The following is a 24286-nucleotide window of genomic DNA, read 5'->3' on the forward strand; positions in this document are numbered from 1 at the left end:
AACCCTTTACATACCTATTATATAGATTCATATACTTTTATTATCAAACAGAAACAAATAGATAATAATATAGATTAATTATTATAAGTGTTTAGAGGCCAGTCGCCAGCACAGGCACAAATATGCAACTGTATGACGCAACAGGTTGTAGGTTCGATTGTTACTTGGGGAAATAAAATACTTCATGTTTTATATTTTTTTTTGCTACGAAGCAAAACAGCGTTTAATTCCGCCACTCAACACGCAATGCTTTCTGAATTCGGCCAAAAATGGATAACGCAATTATCTTAATGGGAACGCAGTGTCTTAACATTACGTTCACAGGTTCCCTCTGCCTACCTCGTTACGTGCGGGATACAGCGTGAACATGTAAACAAAAGTTTTTCCGCGATCTAGTTATCAAAGTGCATTATTGAATTTTACCAACGACAAAACATCTCACACGAGAATGTAAAGAATGACTGACTAATCCCTATAATATATTTAACAACTCTACAAAATAAGAGAGATGTGTCAAGATAAGAAAAAGTCATAATAAGTAGATTATATTTATGTAAGCAGTATGACTTACATAACCGTGAACCATAAATATGATTCATAGTTAGTTACAAAACGATAAACTTATAAGGACACAAAACAATTAATGTAATTTATATTTGTTGAGGCCAGTGCCGATGGGTTGGGGATTCGATTCCCAATCTAGAGAATGAAGCATTTATATTTAATATTTTCTTTTTCTCAATCTGGTAAATGATCTTAATGAGAAAAACGTCCCAACGTTCCCTGTGCCTACCCTGCTATGTACAGGATACAGCGTAATACTAAAAACGAATAATAAATTTATAAAAAACTAGCGGACGCGCGCAGCTTCGCTTGCGTATTTAAGGGTGAATTCTAATAACCCATGAAACATGTGTTCAGTGAAATATTTTTAAGAGTCTAATTTTCAAATTTTATAAAAATCGGTGGCGATTTAAAGATTTTTCCATACAAACTTTCAACCCCTTATTTGCACCCTTAGGAGGATAATTCTAGAAAACGATGAAACACGTGTTCAATTAAATACTTTTAAAAATGTAAATTTCAAATTTTATAAAAATCGGTGCCGATTTAAATTTTTTTTCATACAAACTTTCAACCCCTATTTCACCCCTTTGGAGTTAAAATTTTTAAAAATCCCTTCTTAGTGGATGTCCAGATTATGAAAGTAAACATCTGTCCACATTTCACGTTTCTACGCACAGCGGTTACGGCTGTGCGTGCGTCTTACCTCAGTCAGTGAGGACAAGTCCTTTTATATATATATATATATAGATAGAAGATAAGAAAAAAAAAAAACAGAATACTTAACTTATTTAATCGTAAATCATAAGTAAATGTCTATCACCTGTTGTCAACAACGTTTACTGTCTACAAATTAGTCAATTACAATACAATAGAGACACGGAAGCGAATAATTAAGACGTCTCAAATCATCAATAACTATTCTATCCGTCATTGTTTTTGTCACTGATTTGCTTGCTAATTGTTGTAAGTGAATATTTAAAAAAATGTTCTTTTTAGGTGTAATTATAACATTATTATACCTATGTCTTCAATTATAATGGCCATTGTTGCTGGAGGTTGTGAGTTCGATTCCCACTCGAGGGAATGAATTATTTTAATTTCTCCATTCTGCTTATATAGAATGCAGCGTTCAGTTACGCCACATAACACGCAATATCTCGAATTGAGGCCCTTATCTTAACATAAGACACTTACTTACGTATCTATATGATATAAGTAAAGGTAAGAAAAATATATACTAATATTTTTAGTCATATTTTTGACTTTGCTTCGAGCACACATTAACATATTGTCAAAGAGATGATTCCAAAGTTATACAATAGGTGCAATGAGTTGATATCCAACAAAAAAAATATATTTTGATTAATAAAAGAAAGGTGGAAAAATAATATTTACACAAGACAAGATCACATACACAACTTCAATATTAATGCCTTCAATATAATTATATTGATTAACTTCCTATTATTTTTCCCAACATATCTATTTGTCATTCGCTTTCTCTTCTCTCTTCTGCGTCTCTCTCTTCCACCCCCCCTAAAGCTGTCCTAGCTTTCTAATCAAAAACAAGCATTTTCTAAAATAAACAATATTTCATAACAGATTTAAAATTGTATAAGCAACTACCCAGTGCATTAAGAACACACATTACACATTATATTTATCTTATCAAAAAAAAAGATAGATAATATTGTTTTCTTTAATACTTTCCAGGAAGCTATAACAAATAGATTAGTGGTAATAAATAGGTTAATTTACTAAAAAGGTATCATATCTATACATATAATATATGTTATCAATGACCTCGTAGCTAGTGTACATAACTTGACCTCTCACAACCGATTCGGTAGTAGACAGAAATGGTAAACGCTATTATTATTACCTATCTATATTATAGTTTTTTTTTTAACTTCATAGTAGAAATAGGCAGAGGGAATCTGATAATTTAGTGTTAAGGCACTCCGTTTCTATGTTCGTTTTTACCATTATATTATTTTTAGGCACTTAAGTAACATTTTCATATAATTAAGTACATATTACAGAGGAAGCGAAAAAATTACTGAAATTATAAAATTTATAATATTTATAATTACTTAAAGGTTATTAAAATACCAAAAAAAAAATAGTTACGTAATATATTACGATACTTGATATGTTCTTGACATTCATAATGCAATAAAATTATTATTCACATTTTTGTTCTAACTAATGTGGCATTTACTGAATTCCTCACATTAATTATTATTACAAATATTACAAAGTTAAAGAGTATGTTTGGTTGAACGTGCTAATCTCAGGAACTACTGATTAGGCTATATGCGATTAGTCACTTCGTGCATTTTGAGTGTGTCATTTCTTATATAGAATTCCTTTGTTATTTCTATTCGGAGAGGGGACTAAGGCGCAAATAAAAGCCACTTTTTATAAAGAGAAATTAATAGGTTTTTTTATGACTAAACTTGACTGTTATTTCGCGTAGGTCAAAAGGAGCTAAGATTTATCTAGGTATAACTTCTAAGGTTTAAGTAAACATTTTAAATTGAAAGATTTTCGTTGGATTTCGTATTTTTATTGAAATTGTACTTTTGTTTGTTTAACAATTTCCCCTTATTGGACATTATCTAGAAACATTTAATAATATGTGGGTTTACCTCTTCACCGCCAAAGCGATGATATATGAACATTTGATAGTATGCAGACTTTTATTAAGTACTAGCGGACCCGGACGCGGCTAGACCTGCTTAAAATATCAGAATATAATTTCTATAGAAATATAATTTCAATCTAGATGAAATGCTAAAAGTGACTATTATATTTATTGTCATAAGGATGAATATCAAAATGACGCGGTAACGAACGCGGTCGCGTAGCGACGACGGTTGTTATTAACATGGCAGAATAAATTGCATGTCAAATTAGAAAGTATTTTAATTTATTAGTATATATGTGTAATGTAATATTATATACCCTATGGCACTTCTGAAGAATGCAGATTTCATACAAAACAAAAACAAAGTAAATCGGACCAGTAGATCCAGAGATCTTAGCGTTCAAACAAACAAACAAACAAACAAACTCTTCCGCTTTATTATATTATTAGTATAGATTTCTTAGTAAATATCAGTATATTTACAAATGACAAAAAGAATTTATGCATGTGGGTTGTGAGTTCGATCCCGAATTTCTTCGCTCTGGCACCAAGACAAAAGAAGCCCGGCCTTAATTTCTGCCACTCTGCCTCTAGACTTCAGCGGAAAATGTGGAATGAAGTATCTTAACGCTAGGTTTCCCCTTCCTACCCAGCTGCGTGCAGTACAGGGTAAAGCTGATTTTTATTAGATCAAAGGGTCACTAGTATTAATATCACCATATTTAAAAAAACCTTTAAAATTAATCTTAAGGCACATATAGGGACTACAAGGTAATCAATAGGGTTCTAGTTTTTACTTGACCTAGTAGTAATAAGCTATAAACAAGGTCAGATATAAATCAATTTAATACACAAAATAATATTATAAAATAAATATTTTTATTATATCCACCTACGTATATTTAGGTTAGGAATAATTTAATTTAACATTTTTTATAGATAAGTACGTCAAAACAACAAGTATTTGTATATGCTGAAACTTCACCTATGCCGGACATAGCAGGGTAAGTTAAGTGGTAAGAACCTGGAAACCTAATGTTAGGACATTCTAAAGGCATTCAACGCCGTCTCGTCACCCAAGCGAAGAAATTAAAAAATATTTCATTCCCCTGAGTAGGAATAGAACCCAAAACCGTCGCGTTTACCAGTTCCCTTGCACCAAGACGGCCTCATTATAACAAGATAATAAATAATTAATTCCCCGAGTGGGGATCACACGTACAACCATCACGATTAAGATCAGAGGCTGAACACTAACACTAATTTAATAAGAGAACAAAGAAAACAATAATCATCGTGAATTTACATAATAGTAAAGCAGCAATCAACAAAAGATAACATGACTCATTTAGTGCGTTTCGAATTAAGTTCGTTTTATCGTTTCACTAAGTCGATAGCCATATTTTTTTTATCGTATAATTAGTGTAGATAACAGTTTTTTTAAGATAAATATTTATATCTTTATCAACAGTTAGGAACTTGTTACATAAAGAAATAGGCATTCTTACGAACACAATTCCATCATTTAGACTACAAGCACAATGGCATGAGGTTCGAAGGAATATAGATGAAATTTCATATTTTGTATATTAACTTTGGTCTTTATCCCTTTTTAAATAAATATAACTAAAGTCAACTTGGTAATAGCATCTACTAAAAGTATATATACTTTATAAGTAAAAAAATATTCGACTAAGATAAAAAAAATAAAAACATTAAAAAACAGGTAAATATCCGTAAAAATACGTCCCGTTACTTAGTTACTGACAGGCAACGAAAATTTAGCATACAGGGTCCTTGGAAGTACAGGGGAAGTACGAAGAGAGGAATGAGAATTAAAAATTTTACGCTCTTAGAATTCACGTAAAAAAGGTTGGGGCGGCCAGGGCCAGACTCTCACTTCAGTAGACAGTAATAGTAAATATTAATAATAAAGTCGAAATCATAATTTTCTTACTTCATATTAAAACAATTTCATATTAAAGTTTGTGGTATTAAATAATACAATATAGTACAAAAGCAACAGCGAGTATCTAAGATACAAATTGAAATAGTACATAGATTGCTATACAATCGTAGCAATGGCTATCACGAGTTTCATATTGGAGTGAATCATTTTTCATATTATATAATCAATAAGTGCATATATGAGAAACTACTTGTAAGGTAGACTGACACGTGTGCCGCGGTTAATAACTCAAAATATCTATTAAAAGAGAATCGATATCTATAACTTGATATAAAACAGCTTATATTGTTTTTTTTATGGAAAAGGACAAGGCAAACGAGCGTACGGGTCACCTGATGGTAAGTGATCACCGCCGCCCACGAGCCCGTTTAACACCAGAGAAGCTACAGGTGCGTTGCTGACCTTTGAATATTTCCCTATTATTTATTTTTTTTAGCTTCACGCTGAATCCCGTCATTTATCAGGGCAGACAGAGGGAACCCAGTGTTAAGACACTCTGTTCCCCATTTTCGTCGAATTCTGGAGACATTACGTGTTGTGTATTAATAATATAAAATTAATAATTTATTTGTTCGATATGTACGATCTACGTAGGGCTTTAACGTTGAAATCAATGGGCATTACGCCAAAAGTCAATGTTAGTACAGACAGCACTTCCTGCAAGACATTATTAATAATTATTAATCTTGTAGATTATATATGGAACCATTTCATAAAAGGTATGTCAACGGTACTTAACGCTACATGCTGTTTGATCGAACTGAGCTTCTATTTCAGTGTATACAAAATATAAACTGTGAATTATTGAGCGACGGACATATCACAGACTTGTTTTATATATATATACAGAAATGTTTAGTATTTTCAACATTTCGAGGTCGTCGAGGTGTTCTGGGACTAGTTTGATTGTATGTGTGATGGTTGTGGGTTCGATCCGCACTCGGGGGAAATATTTTCATTCGCACTCTGCTAGAGAAAGCTTGGTGTTGAGTTCCGCCACTTAACACTCAATGTTTCGACAATAAAGTAAGTGGAGAACAGAGTGTCTTAACACAAGTTTCCCATTGCCTTGAAAAAAAAGCGTGAATCGGAAAACAATCACAAATAAACAATATCCATGAGAGTTTCCATTTCCTCGAGTGGAAATCGAACCCACAACCTATCGCATTTACAGTTACACGCTTGTGCTTGCAACGACTGTCTTACAATTACAATTTAAATAAACATAAAACAATTTTCAAACTAAAATATCACGAACAAAGTCTTAATCGCACACCTGCCACCCGATATCGTAATTTCATTTTAAACTGACAGCATCTTATAGTCAACGTGACATTTCAAAGAACGGTGTCGTGTCACTTGCCGGGACGTCTTGCCGATATGCAATAAATATATAAGTATGGACCGGTAAAAGTGCACTATGCACGGAACCTCTCATCCGTTAGACCTAGATTTCCAACGAGACCACTCTTTGGAAACATTCAGAGTGGCGCGAAGAAGTACACTCGAATATGCATATTCGAAATGCCACAGTATAATTTCGATGTGGAGTTAATTAAAAAATTTACGGCGATGAAATTAATATTAATTTGCCGACATAAATAAGAGTACTAATATACATTTTTACATATAAGCATCGTAGGTAGAGGGAACTTAATGTTAAAACACTCCGTTCTCCACTTTTCGCCGAACATTCGAGGCATTGCGTGATTAGAGGCGGAACTCGTCGGTGCGCTTTACCATAGCGAACAAATAAAAAAAATATAAATAATCAATAATTCCATAGGGTGGGGATAGAACCTAAAATACTAACTAATAAACATTTTTTCGTTAATTATGCATATAAAAACGTAATATTAAAAAGTTGCGTAATTTTAAACCTTTACACAAACAAGTATAACGCAGTGATTGTTAAATTCCATTTTCTAATGTGAACGTTATAACAAAAATCACTCACGTATAGGTACTACAAACGAAAACGAAAATTCAATACATTTACTTTCGACGACAATCTCATATTCTTTTCTACCGGTGTTTGTTTACAATAGGACAGGATAGCGAACAGTTGAGGTCTGTCGCAAAGGCACGTATCTACTTATCGATGTTTATATTCTAAGAGACAGACGCCTTATGAGGACAATATATGTAAACTATACACACTATACAGTACGGCCAACAAGTTGTGGCCGCAAAAGTTAGCAGTAGAGTGCTGCGCAGAATTGATTTTAGGATTTTTCATTCTTTTAATTATTTACTTCCCGATACCCCATTGCACAAACATTCAGAACACTTAAGTTCAGAGCCACAACTCGTTAACCGTACTATACTTCTCCTTAATCAGTATCCAAGTCATAAAGATGTCTCTCTCAGCGATAAATAATCCAAGAGTGTTGTTTATTATCTTTAAAGTATATTTCAAATATCGTATGAGTAAATTGTTCCAATTATTATTATTTAATATCATGACATATGATCGTAAAAACACCGTATTTACTTAAACATATTAAATAGCAGTTAGTGCGACTGCAAAATTGACAGTTTTCCTCTATTCCTACAAATTGTACTTTTGCGTGTCTGGTGGTAGGCGAACCTTACAATAATAATAAGGAAAATATCTCATAGTGTTTTTATTACATATATCTATTCTTGCAAAATGTGGAATTTTAATTTTTAAATCAATAATAAAAACGTCAAAAACTTCCAACAGAAGACACCTCGCTAAACATATAGTTTCTCTTTTAAACTTAACATACACATAAATTTCCTAAAAAATAACTTTTACTTACCCGAAGGATGCATACTCTCGTGGCACACCGGGCAGTTCACCGGAACCCTGGCCTCGAATATCTCGATGGCCAGGTACTGACGGAGGCAGGGCTCGCAGCAGCGGTGCGAGCACCAGGCCAGGCGCATCATAGTTGACGCGCTGAATGTCGACAGGCATAGCGGACAGTCAAGAACCTCGCCCTGGAACAATTAATAGGAATCTTTATAACATTTTTAAACTGTTATTCCACACTTAGGAAAGCAAATTAGAATAGTAAGAAAATGTATAAAAATTTAATCGTAGCGGGAATCAGTTGAACCAGTGTCTCTTGAAAACCGTCCAAGCCCTCTGACCAAGTCGAAGGAATATGAGAAAACTAAGAAGTATCAGGTACCTAGAAGACAGTAATAATACTAGAGAGTGCTCTACAAAACCCGATGCAAAATGCATTAAGCCCGACTTCTATTACATTGTATTAATGGACTGTACATAGAACAGATTTGCAGCGCTGTTCAATTCTCTTTGCTATAAAAGCATCATAAAGGGGATTTCTTTTTTACTTAAGTGAGTTATAAGATTAGAACTAAATGTAGGTATATTGACTTTGCATAAACAAAGTGAGGCCAGTCATGGCGCAAGGCACAAGCGTGTGACAGTAAACGTAATAGGTGGGTTGGATTCCCATTCGTGGAATAAATATTTTCATATCTTCGCTCTGGTATCGTGGCAAAGCGCGGCGTTGAGTTCCAGAATTCCAGAATTCGGCGAAAAGTGAAGAGCGTACCTCTGCCTACCCTGCTATGAAGGATACACCGTGAAATGTTTTAACCAATTCATTATTCTTTAAATATACAATAGGTAAATAGATTGTATTAAACATATTAAATTATATTACATAATCAACAAGTGTTACTTATAATTTTCTCACATTTTAAATAAACAGCTAATAGCTTAAAAGTCATGTCCCTACTATTCGAACATAAAAAGATATAATAAAAAAACTTCCAATAAATTGATTAATAAAATAAAATAAATATCAATTGAACACACTATAATTAAAAAACAGATAAAAGATACTAGAATAATTACAATACAAGTTCGCTACATTTTATTCTAGAAATTACATATAATTACATTATGACACATATGTATGTTATATGAAAAAGGCATTTAATTGATTAAAGATCAAGCAAGTCAAGTGCTGGCTGATTGATACAAAATTTAATAAATTTTATAAAATATGAAAAATATTCCATTACTTAGCATTGAAATATTATTGACCATTTTTTATTCTTACTAATTGAACATACTTAATTGGATTATTAACAAAAATAAGCAAAACATATTATTTTTGCTGTATTTTATAGCTTTTACGCCAGCGACGTTAGGGCAGGCTGTAGGAACCTGGGAACCTAGAGTTGATACACTTCTGTTCGCCATTTTCTCACGAATTCTCTGCGGCACTGCGAATTGAATAGTAGACACCAGAGAGAAAAAATGAGAATATTAAATATTTTATTTAATTAAGTGGAAATTAAAACTCACAACCTGTCCCGTGTACAGTAGCAATATTTCATTTCCTCCAATGGGAATCGAATCCACAACTTGTCGCGTTCGCCCGCACGCCATTCGTAGCGCGGGGGCCGAAGCGTGCGACCTCATATTATTCTAACTACAATAAAGATAATTAACCAGAAAACTAGCCGCTCTATGATATATATATTTTTGATAAAAATTAATAATATTAGTATAGATTACATAGTAGTTAATAGATATCCTGTACTAATTGTATTTTTTTAATTATGTCAATATATAAGGAAATAAAACCTTCAATCCTTATTTGGTGTTACTAAGAAAAATACTTATAATAAAGAAAAATATGTATAATAAAGAAAAATATTTTTATTTTATTATACATATTTTTTTAACAATCGAAAAGAGTTACGTAGATTCTTTTGGACTTAAAATGGCACTTAGAAAAAGTTTGCAACGAATATCATTATGTAATACTACTATTTGACCTTAGTTCTTACATTGGAATGTTTAAAAAAACTAACTCGTTAATTTAATTATAACTTTTATTGTATCTGTAATTTATATTTTTTATCACAGTAAACTTACATTAAAAATAAAACAAACAAGTTAAAACGAGGCAGACCGTAAAATAAAAACACAGAATATTAAATATGTTTTAAACTTAAAAAAAGAACAAAACATTTAATTTGAAGCGAAAATTGTAATACCAGATAAGAATAAAAAAAATAAACATAAAAGAAAAATAAGAATTTTGAGGCCATCGTTGCGCTGACGTTTATGTACCCCCCCCACTCAACACAGATTTTTAGAAAATTGGCCGAAAAGTAAGCGACGGAGTGCCCTAACACTAAGCTCCTTCTGCCTATCCTGCTAATTGCGTGCAACGTAAAGTTGAAAAAAAAATGAGAAGTTTAAAATTGAGAACCTAGAAACGGCCAGAAGTAGTTAGCAATAAGTTCCCGCAGCATAAAAAGTGGGTTAAGCTTTGATTTCACGAACAGTGTAGGCCTTTTGGTTATCACAGCAGTTTATAGCATTTACGTCAACCTCGTTAAGTGAAAGTCAATTACGCCTCGCTGGCCTGCAGAGCCTGGCCTGGTGACTAACGAGGGTAGTTCTTCTTAGTTGACTTTTACCTATTTTTATACAACTTAATTTTATAAAATGGCTTTTATCGACATTTAAGCGCTAGGTTTTCTTTGGAGGAACATTGAATACAAATTGCTTATGCATCGAAAAGTTAAGAGGGCAAGTTTGTCGCTACAGTTTTTTTTGTTCGTTAACCTGCTTATAAGTTAGTATTGGAAGTGAAAATCCTTTCAAAGTTTTATAAGTTTTAAGCAATTGTGTTCAAAGCGGGTCAAAAGGTTTTGTTTAATACATTTCATTTATGTGTGTCAATTTTAAAACAACAATTGAATAGTATCGCATTTTATTTTTCTATCTTCTATTCTTTAATAACTTTATACGAAGGAATGCTTTTATATGAAGAATTAATACTAAAAAAAAATACATTATACCATTTTTATTTTTTAACAATCGATATACGTTCGCATTAAAACACTTCCGTTCTTCACTTGCTGCCGAATTCTGGAGACATTGCGTGTAAAAATATTAAGTATATCATTTTTTCAAATGGAAATCGAACCCACAACCTGTTGCATTTTCAGTCACACACCCTATGTGCCATGACTGGCTTCGTTCATCATATAAGTTTTATTAATAAACAAAGAAAAGTTTATTATAAATGACTGAAAGAAAATCCTTACTATCAAAGGATATGCACCGAATAACCTTGCTATTAGGTATTATTCTTTTGAATATTTATCATTGTAATTACCTCATAGAAAGAAATAGATAGGCGTGGCTATTATAGAAATGCATAAACAATTTACACAGACCTTGATATAGTACGCTTATTAAACATTAATTTACTTTTAATTCACTGAGAATTATTTTTTAGTTTCACGCCGTATCCCGCACATAGCAGGGTACGCAGAGAGAATCTGGGAACCTAGAGTTAAGACACTCCGTTCCCATTAAGACACTTCCTTTCCCAACTTTACGTCGCACCTAAAGCCTCCAGAATTCGGTTGAAAGTAAGGAACGTAAGTGGGTTGATGGGAAAAGAGTTTGATAACACTAGGTTCCCAGGTACCTTCTACCTACCCTTTTATGTGCGTGATACAGCGTGAAGCAAAATATATAATAATATTCTTAGTAAAATATTCATATTTAAATAAACTGCCACATTCAAATTACATACTCAGTATGTAAACATTTACAAATTGACATTTACATTTTCTTTGTATTATAAGCTTAAGTTCTATAGAAATATATATTACTCATAAAGTTTTCTCTGGGTTTACTTGTTTTTTTTTTACTACTATAAAGAGCTATTTTTAATATATGTAGGTACCTATGCTATCCCGCACACATCAAAAGTGTAAAAATCTATTTAATAAAAGGATATTTTAAATTTGAATTTCTATGAAAGCTATAGCATACGCAGGATACAACTTGAAACTGATTTATTTCTATATTATTTCAGAACGAAATTATTACAACAATTCAATCCCCCGAATAAGATTCGAACCAAAAACCATCACCTTCACATACAAAAGCCGACTTTCTTATTATACAACAGAAAAAACCACATGCAATATGAAAACTAATACCATCCATATTATAAAACGATTAAATTGCATAAAATTCACGTCTGATTGATAACTATTGCGATATACGAGTATACTGAAGTTTATATAATTGTATATACGAGTAGAGGGAAAGGAGTTTGAGTTACGAAACGGCAAAGGTAATCCGGTCGCGGCTAATGTAACTTGGCTACAAGTGTTTGTGAATTATTAATTAATAATAATCTAGATATTTTTATTTGTACGTTTAGTTCTTCATAGCAGCAGGGTAGGCAGAGGGAACCTAGTGTTAGGACACTGTTCACCATTTCTTCGTTGAATTCTGGAAGCAATGCGTGTTGAGTGGGGGACTTGACGCCGCGCTGTGCTTCAACACTTTATTTACACAATTACTTAAACATTATTATATTTCATTTTCTTGAGTGGGAATCGTACCCACACACTTATTGCCTCTGAGCCACGACTTTCCTCATTTTTTTTAAATAATAAAATATTAAAATTGTTTTAAAAAACGCCCCCGTATTTAAACACTTTATAAAATCAATGTAGAATATAAAAATAAATACTTTATTTTGCCAATTTTATTCGCTCACCTTGTTAAACGAAACGAGAGCTCAATAAAGTTAAAGTGTTGAAAATATCAAATAACATGAAACCTTATAAATAGAAGGGTAAACAACAAAAAAATATATTTATAAGTAGGTTTATATTTAATTGAAAGTTTTTTTATAAGAACTACTACAATTAAAACAAAATAAGAAAATAAATCAGCTTCACGCTGTATCACGTACACAGCAGGGTAAGCAGAGGGAACCTAGTGTTAAGACACTCCGTTTCCCACTTTCTGCCGAATTCTGGTGTCAACCGGCAGAACTCAACGCCGTGCTTTGCCTCAGCACCAGAGCGAAGAAATTAATATATAAATTTAAATAAATATTTCATTTCCTCGAGTGGGAATCGAACCCACAACCAGTCGTGTTTACAGTTACACTTAGTGCCCCTGCGCCATGACTCTACAATGGTATAGATAATTAAGGTCGTACGTGACAATATTCATTATACAATAGTTTTCGTAACGTGTTTATATTTTATTGTTAGTCTATACTAATATAATAAAGCGGAAGAGTTTGTTTGTTTGTTTGTTTGAACGCTAAGATCTCTGGATCTACTGATCCGATTTTCATTGTTTTTGTTTTGTATGAAAGCTGCATTCTTCAGAAGTGCTATAGGCTATATAACATTACATTATACATATAAATTAATATATTTTAAAGTACTTTCTAATTTGACATGCAATTTATTCTGCCATGTTAATAACAACCGTCGCGTCGCTACGTGACCGTTATCGCGACATTTTGATATTCATCCTTATGAAAATAAATATAATAGTCACTTTTAGCATGTTATCTAGATTGAAATTATAGTTTACTGTATAAAATTCTAAAAAATAATTAAGGAGATGTCACTGATTCCAAATGACCTAGCCACCTAGCGGGCGGCACAGTATGACCGACGCGAACGGGCAGATGACGTTGACGGTTTTATTTATTTTCATACATTTTCGAACTATTGTTAATTATTGTGTAATTATTTGCTGTTTATAATTAATTTAAACTACACTTTGATTCTCTTCTTATTTTATTTGATATTGCCCGCTAAAATTATCCTATTTAATAGAGAGAAATGTTTAGTTATTTCATAGAGTCGATATCTATGTACGCACGCACGGAAAACTTTATGTACTTTTTCTGTTATTAAGAATACCTATCCTTTAGTTACTTTTAATGATTTTGTTGGTTCATTTCAATAACTCAGATATTTTTTTCTAATATAATATAAATACGTCTCTGTTTATTATTCTTTTCGATTATTTAAGCTTATATTTTCTTACTAATTCTATTGAAAATTGAAAATAATTTCATGAATATATTTAATAAATATTCTTATAGTTGAAGCAGGCGTAGCCGCGTCCGGGTCCGCTAGTATTAAATAAAAGATAACTCTAATAAAGTATATTTAGTATTGTTCTTTCCTTATAATTACAAAAAAGCAGTGTACAGTAGTTTAAAATTTTTTAAAGTGTTATTCCACAATTAGGAACGAAAACACTTTTTTGAAAATGTATATTTTTTAACTTAACAGGAATTGAACCTGTGTATCTAAAACGGTTGTCAATAGCAACGAGTCTAAACGTTTTATAAAAAAAGGAGTTCACAGTATAAAAAATATACCCACTATAAGCCGTAAGTAAATAATAACCTATATTGTTATCATATTAAATATTTTACTGATTTTATATAAAAATAAATTATATGTATAAAGTATATTGTATATAAAGACATCAAAATACGATACAAAACCTGTGCAAACAGTCCATGTTTATTTTTTAAATTACCGTTACTTGTCGATGATAATTTTATTATAATTTATAAAGTAACAAGAATGAATTTTAAATTTTAATTATGAAACAAAAACTTATTTAAAGTATGTAAATTTAAAAATATTTTTATTTGCCTGAAATGGCAATGCCCTTGTTGCGCGCCAAAAAATATAAAAAATACCAAAATAATATGTGAAGTTTTAATGTCGAAGCCTCTTTTTGAATTCCAAATTCAGAACAAAGAAATTGTATTGGCATAATATATGAATATCTTAAAATATTTTTTAGCTTCACGCTGAACCTCATAAACGTGGGAACCTAGTGTTGGGACACTCCATACTTATAACATTAAAACATTCCATTCATCAAGACACTTCCGTCCCCGATTTTCTGCCGAATTCTGGAGGCATTACGGTACCATAGCGAAAAAAAAAATGAAAATCCAGTAAAAATCGAACCGACAACCTGTAACATTTACACACGCACTTCACCACGATAACCTTAAAACATTTGACACCTGTCAAGCACAATCGAGCTAAACCATTACACAGTAGTTAGTTACGTATAATGTATGTACGTAGCAATAAATTAAACTCGCACCGTGTTTTGCATGCGTCCGCACGCCGCGTGCTGGCAGACGATAGAAAGTGATTTCAAGTGTTAAGACATAGCACGCGATGCATTTTGATAGTATTTTTACTATATTATGTGAGCCGAATGTAATTTCAGCCTGTTCAAAGATGTTTTTGATTAAGGCCATCGCGACAATTATTGTAAATTGATCTTACGTGCTATCTGGATATATATTTGACATTGAGTTTTTATGAGTGCGGCGTTGCGTTAAATGAAACGTTTTATATTTTCATTTATTTTTTCGTTCTAAAGCCGAGGTAAAACGTGGCGTTGAGTTACGCACTTTTGCACTTTTAGGGGTGAATCCTAATAAACCATGAAACACGTATTCAATGAAATAATATTAAGAGTTTAAATTTCAAATCTTATAAAAATCGGTGGCGATTTAAAAAAAATTTCATACAAACTTTCAACCCCTATTTTATCCCCTTAGGAGTCGAATATTGCAAATTCCCATTTTAGCGAGCACCTACGTCCTATAAGTAACTCCTATGCAAAATTTGAGATTCACACATGTAGCACATGTAGTTTCTGAGATTTCGTGATGAGTGAGTGACCTTTCGATTTTATATATATAGATAGATTAAAACAATGTATTTTCACTTTCTCTTTGGTTAAAAAATCTAGTAAAATGAAAGAAGAAAACGAAAGCAATTGCGAAATACATTAGTATGTACTTTATGTCTTTTTACACGTTTCCTAGCAGTTTAAACAAAGGAAGGTGACCTTCACGCATTCCATTATTTTATATGAATCTCTTCCGTTATTGACTGACAGAAACACACAGACAAAACTAAGGAAGTACTAAGGAAATTCAAATTCAGCATCTAGTAGCGTGTAAGAGAGTCACGTGAAGAGGGTATCTCGGCATTCCTACGGGATCACAAGAAATGGGATTTTTAATATTACACCTTAAAGTCCAAGTGAAGAAAGTCATGGCGCAAGACCACAAGTGTGTGACTGTAAATACGACTGTTTGTGGGTTCGATTCTAACTAAACTACATGAACTAACTAAATGATATATTTATATAAATGTATATTTTCATTTCTTTGCTCTGATGTTGAGGCAAAGCACGGCGCAATGCCTAGAGCAAGACATAGCAAGAGGAACCAAAGGGTTCTTCAGGGTGTTTGCGGGATACAGCGTGAAGCTGATTTTTTTCCCAAAAGTCCACGCAAACAAAGTTAGGAAACGAAAACTAGTAATAGTAGTAAACAAACATCAAATTACACGGACTTACTCAACCGCGTTTAATGCAATTAACCGTACAACTCACAGTGATTGTGCTAGCTCGTCGAACTAGATTACACATAATGTTGGTATTGAACTGATCTATGGCTCTTCACCAAACCACCAAACACCTAAAGCTATGAGATAACGTCATCATAAATAATGTAGTGTCATATCTATGAAATTTTCGTAGCCACTTGTAACCACACGATAGGTTCTGGGCTCTTATTATCATCCGAAGAAATATTCAATATTTTTCTCTTTTCGCTCTAATGTCGAGGTAAAGCGCGGCGTTGAATTCCATCACTCAACATGCAGTGCCAGAATACGACGGAAAGAGGGATACAGAGTATGTTAAGCTAGATTCCCAGGTTACCTCTACCTATCTTTATGTACCTATACAGCGTGAAGCTGAAAAAATTTTCGAAAAAATATATGTCTCGGATCAATGAGAAAATATAACTGTTTCCCATATCTCTGAATGGAAATATGTAATGGTAATGATTGATTAATTTTTTGTTCCATTCTCTTAAAAATTGCTAGACCACCTTTATAAAATCGCTCATTTGCATAACAATGACGTCATTCCATTTTTATATATATTAAAATAAGTATCAACTGTTAAATGCTGAAAATCAACCTCAGAGCAATTGGAGAGACCTATATCCAGCAGTGGACGAGGACAGGCTGATGATGATGATGATGATAAAATATCATCAAGCAACGAATGCGGAAAGTGCAAATATTTACTTTACTGGTGCAAAAATGCCCAACATATTATAGTAGGTATATTATAGTATATACATATTATAATTCTGACGTTTTATACTTTATCTTTATGTATAATTCACATTGTATCATTAGATAAGCTATGTTCTTGATATTATTGATCGAGGCGCGATTTCTGAATGTGTCATAGAATAAATAGTGTTATCATCATAATACTATAAACACCGTGGTACATGTCTAATTGAAGGCTATAGTTCTAATGTTAATGGGAATAATATTTATAATTATGTCGAGAATCGGCAAGCGTAGCGTAGGGCGCCCTCCAGCTCGATGGACCGACAACCTGAAGAAGGTTGCAGGCTTCGACTGGATGCGAAAGGCGGAGGATCGGGAGCTTTGGCGCACCATGGGAGTGGCCTATATCCAGCAGTGGACCCGAATAGGCTGATTTGATTGATTGAATATATAATAAGTATTGCAGGTGGTTTCTGGGTCTATTTTTGCAAAGTGTGGGTTGCTTAGTGCTTCCTATCTCAGAATACAATGATTTCAGCAATTTTCAGCCCTGAAAGTTGTGGATATAATGGCGCAGGATCAGCGGAATTGAAGATTCATAGTCCTGCAAATAGCGAGAATGTATACAGGCTGAGAGGTAATGAAGATTGTAGGACCTAGGCATTGGAAAGGAAGGAAAGAATGATATCACTCCATCAATTATCTCTGCTTCTGTGTCATTTTTTTGTGTTTATTACTCAAAAAGTAACCCAGAAACCAATCGCACTGCTACCATTTAGCTGAAAGCTTAAGCTAAATACGGTGCATTCTTCTATATTATCTTTGTAATACTAAATTGTAAAAAATATTTTGCAACGACTTGACCTTATTTATACATTGTTAAATAATAAAATTTAACGAATTCCAATAAATATGACATTGTGTAGATTTTCGCAAGAGTTACTTATACAGACAACCTTGACAAAATTAAATCTTTATATATATATTTTAAACTTTATCGTACAAGGCTGGTTGATGAGCCAAAATTGCAATTGGCCGTGTTAACCGAATCAATCCGCTACACTATATTAGCTTTACAATTGAAACAATTTTGAGAATAAACCATTTAGAATTAAACTTTTCTTCTTTTAACCTATCCAACATTTACACCTTGTGTTAAATCTATTGATTTAATTAATTAGCTATAAAACGAATGAGTAATTCAATGTTAAGTTATCAATTGGGAAAAAAAACAAGAAAACGTTTATATTAATTAATAGTAATTGCAACGAATGATATTTTTTAATATTTTAAATATTTTTTTTTTAGCTTCACGCTGTATCCCGCATGTAGAAGGGTAAGCAGAGGGAGCCTAGTGTTAGGACACACCGATCTGTCCTGTCCTGTCTCCAGAATTTGTTTGAAAGTGGAGATCAACCAAATTCTGGAGACATTAAGTGTTGAGTGGCGGAACATAACGCCGCGCTTTTGCCTTGACACCAGAGCGAAGAAATGAAAACATTAAATATTTAATTTCCTCAATTGGGGAGCGGACTAACAATCTGTCACGTTTACAGTCACACAGGCCTGTGTCCCTGCGCCACGACTTGGCCTTTTTAACTTTTTCTGGGTTATTAATGTAATCAATTAACAAATAATTTGTAACTTCTTTAAGAATTAATTAAATGTAATTAAGTCTTTGTAAAATTATTATTTGATTACCCTATCCAACATTTACACCTTGTGTTCAATCTATTGATTTAATTAATTAGCTATAAAACGAATGAGTAATTCAATGTTAAATACAGCTATCAATTGGGAAAAAAAAACAACAAAACGTTTATATTAATTAATTAATAGATAATTTTTGATGTATGTATGTATTATAACATAAACCTTACTCAAAAAACACTATTAGTAAAAACCGCATTAAAATCCGTTGCGTGGGTATTTTGAAAGATAGGTGGATAGGTGTGGAGGGTGTTTTTAAAGATTTATACATATAATATTGATAAAATAACTTAATAAGTATCGATTTTTGAAGTTCAATTAAAAAAAATAAAACCTACGTATACCTACTTATACCTACTGGTCATGTTCTCACTATAATTGAACAACGACTTAAATCTGTCGAAGTCTGGTGTCTAGACGAATATATCTGAAACTAGTCTAGACATCATATAATAGCACAGCATTTGAGATGCTAGAAAGTTCACGTATATAAAATTTTCTTTCCTGGATAAAATGAAATATGAGTTATAACGTATTCTTGTAGATTCTTGTAAAAACTAATAACTTCTATAACCTACTACTAAGGCAGTTTTTCAGAAAATAAGTAATAAATTTACATTTTTACATTTCATATTTTTATTTCTCCGCTCAGGTAAACAAAGCGCGGCATGGAGATCTGTCACTCAACAGCAGAAAGAGATGAACTGAGGGCTTTAACTCTAATGTTTACTCCAAATACAAAACTTATGAAACATTAAATTTGTCCCGAAAAAAAATTACCCAAAATATTTGCTGAAATTCGTCTACGTAGAATTGAATTATCAGACCGTGATCTGTGAACCTTGGATGTGTATTATTCCATTCACAAAAGCACTTGCATTTCGTAAAAAAAATTGGCTGTATTTGGAAAAATCTTAACATTCAAAACATCGAATAATGTCTTTTTACACCCAAAAATCTAAATATGATGCTAGATTTTCCATTAATTACCAGATTATTCTCCAAAAAACAAAATATAACGCTATAATCTCCATTTTCTACCAGATTATTAGAAAATCCGAAAATACGGCGACGGCTAAATCAAACGAACAACACAATGGTGGGTATGGCGCTATGCTGAACATCTTACATACAATAGCGAGTAATAACAATAAATTATTTTTAATATTTCACGTATAGAATAGATAATTTATTACCTCTTCGTCCTCTGCGATATACTGAACTGTCGGCCTCGCCTGTGATTGATCTGTGTTTGTCTGGACTGGTCGTTCCCTTTGATCCAATACTGTAACAATTATAATGGTATTATTAATTTTATTAATATTTTATAACTTTCTAACAATTCTTTAAGTTTTTCAAGTTTTTGCAAAGCTTCACTCATTATTGAAGACAATTTATAAGAAAGAACTTATTTTAACGATTTGAAGATTTATTTATATATATAAAATCGAAAGGTCACTCACTCATCACGAAATCTCAGAAACTACAAGTGCTAGGAATCTCAAATTTTGCATAGGAGTTACTTATAGGACGTAGGTGCTCGCTAAGACGGGAATTTGCAATATTCGATTTCTAAGGGGTTGTTTTTGGGGTCGAAAGTTTGTATGAAACTTCGTTACTACAAATGCTAGGAGTCTCAAATTTTGCATAGACGTCACTAAGACGTAGTCATGGAGACTGAAATTAATAATAACATAGTCCACGCGGGTGTAACCGCGAGCGGGCCGCTAGTAACTTATATTTAGTGGAGGTACTTATACCTACTAAGTACTTTCTTTATAACTATATAAAGAAAGTACTTAGTAGGTATAATTCCTTTATACTATATACTTTATAGTATTATATTTTTTGTTGGTACAAATGTGAAATAAAGATTTAATTTAATTTAAAATATTTATATCTGTATAGTACAGTAATATATTTATAGTTAAGTTATTTTTTTTTAAATCACTTTAAAAAAACAATTATTATAATAAAAACAAAATATTTTACGGATAATCGATGCGGAAAACAATTTCATATCCTTTTCCGCGGCCAATTAAAAAAAAACGTTTTATTAATAAGTCATATTGAGACAGATTGATATTAAACGATATAAAAATTTAGAATTTTACTGTACTTATCATAATTACTCTTGGTATGTAAATGTATGTTGATTTTACATCATAATTCTTTAATAAAATGTAGAACGTACACTTGAATAATATAGAAAACAAACATCTTTGAAATTTTTATGGTTAATAAAGAATGGTAATAAAAATAGGTGTTATTTTATAAAGATTACACAAAATTTATAGTTCCGTAATATTTTCTAAGGTGTTAAATAAAAAAAACGATTTTAATATAAATCTAAAAATGAAAAAAAAAAACCGTTAAAACGATGTGTCTATTACAAAGTACCGATGAGTGCCCTTGATATGCAATGAGAATAAAGTGCAAAAACAAGAGAGCATCCCTATAAAGAGGGATGAAAACATTTTTTTTTTGAAAAAAACTTGTGATAATGACACTTAGTAAATGACACTTCAAAAAGAATAAATTATAATGTGTTTTATGTTTTTATTACAAACGGGCTCAGGCTTTTAAAAGAGTGAATAAGCACTAAGGGAAACACTTAAATGTAGAAACTTTTTACAATAAATATTTAAAAAAAAACATGCAACTGTTGAACCCCAGTGGAGGTCACTTACATTAATACAATAGAGATAAGCCTATGATAATAGCGAAGTTTATGAGTTAAGCAGAGGCAGCTGTAAAAGGTGTTGATTTTGTGACACATCGCTGATAAAGCTGAAATAGACTTGGCAAATTTCAAATTCAGATTATATTTCAACAATATTATGTCTTAAAAGTGATATTTTTTGTATGTTGGTATTGTATTTTTATTAAAATTATTTATGTAAAACAATTATTGTAAATGAATAATGTCATAGATACACTATGGAATAATAGGCAAAGGCGTGTATATGGCAATCATAGGTACATAAAAACATATTGTCTTTCTCCGTCACAATATTACGTATGGATATTGTCTTTAAATTGACAATGTTATTAGATCACAATTGATGATTGATGAATTAAGAAGAGAAAATCAACCATTCTATAGCACAAGCGGGCGAAGCCGCGAGCGGGTCGCTAGCTAACAGTATAATCGTACATCACAGGACTTCAAAAACAAAAATCAGCATATTAGACACAAAACATCCGGCGTACGCAAAACACATACACAAGCATAATGCAAACGGCCGTGTAAGATGAAGTGTTAGCAAAACGTGACGCGACGTGAAACAAGTCGACTGATCGTGCGATCAGTCGCGTCGACGGTCGGATACCTGGCGGCGTCGACGTGCCCGAGGAAATGTAATCTTGCAAGACTTGTTTAGTTGAAATCTGGGACGAAAATCAGTTTATTTCCGATGGTAGAGCGTTTGTAAGCTTAATTTATATATCTTTAACATTTTTAAAGTGCTATTTCACACTTAACAAAGAAAAATACTTTTTAGAGACGTATAAAAAATGTTATATCGGTTATATCGGCGTTTCTTGTTACCGAAGTGAAAATTATTCAGTTCCCTCGAGTGGAATCGAACCTACAATTATCTTGTTTACAGTTAGACGGTGTCCCACAAGCGCTACGGATAGACTCTATTAAATATTAATTATACGTGATAGTGTTGCGTAAAAATAAAAAAAAAATATTTCCTAAGATACCTAAGTTACATAATTATAACGACATTATTACCTTAAACTAGGTATAACGCAAATTAATAATCTAGGAAATATGTAACAATAATTAATAATGTGAGCTAACTCATTCTCACGGCCTGTCGAGTTATTTAATACGATTTGCGAGAAAGTATGTTATGATTGCATACCAATACTTACGTATTGATCTGAATTACATGTAGTACCGGTTCAAACAAATATGGATAGTCAGTCGCACACAGCAGGCTAGGCAGGCAGAGGGTTAGTGTTACAACACTATGTTCCCCACTTTACGCTTTAGAGTGTTTGATTATTTTTGTGATTGCGTTTTGAGTGATCAAAGTGAATCCCTCGACTCCAGAGTGAAGAAATGGAAATATAAATAAATATTTCATTTAAATTTACAATTTTATTGTATTAATCATAATGACTACTGATATGTAAATGTATGTTGTTTTTAATGCAACATTCTTTTATAAAATGTTATATGTAAACGTGAGTAATATAAAAATTATCAATTTTGTAATTCTTATAGAGAATAAAGAATGCTAATAAAAATAGGTGTTATGTCAGACTAATTATACTAAATTTATAGTTTCGTTATATTTCATAACGTACCTACTAAATATAAACCTAGGTTTCTTTAAGAAATTAATATAATATTTATTATTAAAAATAACATAGTTATAGGATTAAGTTAATACGATCCTCACTTCAGGGAATTATTTTCACTTCCTTGTTCTGGTAAGCGCGGCGTTTACTTCCACAAATTCTGTTGTCAACTCTGCTATATATATGTAGGATAAGTATTGAATGAATTTAAAGACAAACAAACAACAATATGAATAGGCGCGTCTGTACATAGAGGAAAACATTTAACCAACTGGTTTATTATATACATGGGAACAGCCCACTCGGTACCGTTAACTATGACGTTATAAGTAAGGAAATCCCTCTTTTCATGAACAATACAATTCATATAAGAAAATACAATATATCATAAATGTATGGTTTCTTGTGTTTTCCTTAATATTTGTAAAATTATAACTGAACTAAACATAAATTCAATTAATACAATAACAACACTATGCAATATTTTTCAGCTTTCATGATTAGCATCCCGCATATTTAAAATGTAAACTGATAGTAGCTAGTGTCAAGACACTCCGTCCTTCGCTTTCCGCCAGAGTTTGAAACATAATTTATTACGCCTCGTGAAAATCGAACCCACAAATGCAGCACGAAGGCCAAATTGTATACAAAATCACATTTTAAACTAAAAACAATATTTTAACTCCATTTTCATGATTCATCACGTTTCACGGGTTATATAAAATCCGTGAGATTAGCAAATGAACGTGAATTAGATCGAGCAAAGTTGCGGTGCATTGACCCACATTTGTTTGAAAATACTAGTGTCGTGATCTTATAAGCATTAATATAATATGTTGAACTTGCTTAGTTTATATTATTGGTACTAAAATACAAGTAATAGTGAAAGATTTTTGAGATGTTTCTATTTCAAGGAAAGGTCGCATCGAATGTCACCATTCAACAGGCTATGCCTCAAGAATTCAGCGAAAAATTGTTGGGGGTCTTAACACTAGCTTCCTTCCCAGTTCCCTCTAGCTAGCCTGCTAAAAAAAAAGCAAAGTCATAAATGTTATTAGAACCATTAGACATAAACGAAATAGTCAATTAGCAAAAAAAGGCAGGACAAAAATATAAATTGTAACAGG

At 32.2% G+C, this 24286-nt stretch overlaps 1 protein-coding gene across 2 annotated transcripts in view; it reads right to left on the reverse strand.

Moving 5' to 3' along the window:
* Positions 1-24286, reverse strand: part of LOC146539833 (E3 ubiquitin-protein ligase RNF19B-like) — a 48882-nt gene that overhangs the window by 10647 nt on the left and 13949 nt on the right. For both annotated transcript variants that reach the window (XM_085207604.1, XM_085207605.1), the window contains exons 2-3: positions 20039-20127; positions 7973-8153 (exon numbers count right to left, since the gene is read on the reverse strand). In XM_085207604.1, coding sequence (XP_085063730.1) covers positions 7973-8153; positions 20039-20127 — 270 coding nt within the window. The remainder of the gene's footprint in view (positions 1-7972; positions 8154-20038; positions 20128-24286) is intronic.

This window comes from Heliconius melpomene, chromosome 3, assembly GCF_056956725.1.
Source record: "Heliconius melpomene rosina isolate 202511_hmr_F chromosome 3, ASM5695672v1, whole genome shotgun sequence".
Lineage (NCBI taxonomy): Eukaryota > Metazoa > Arthropoda > Insecta > Lepidoptera > Nymphalidae > Heliconius > Heliconius melpomene.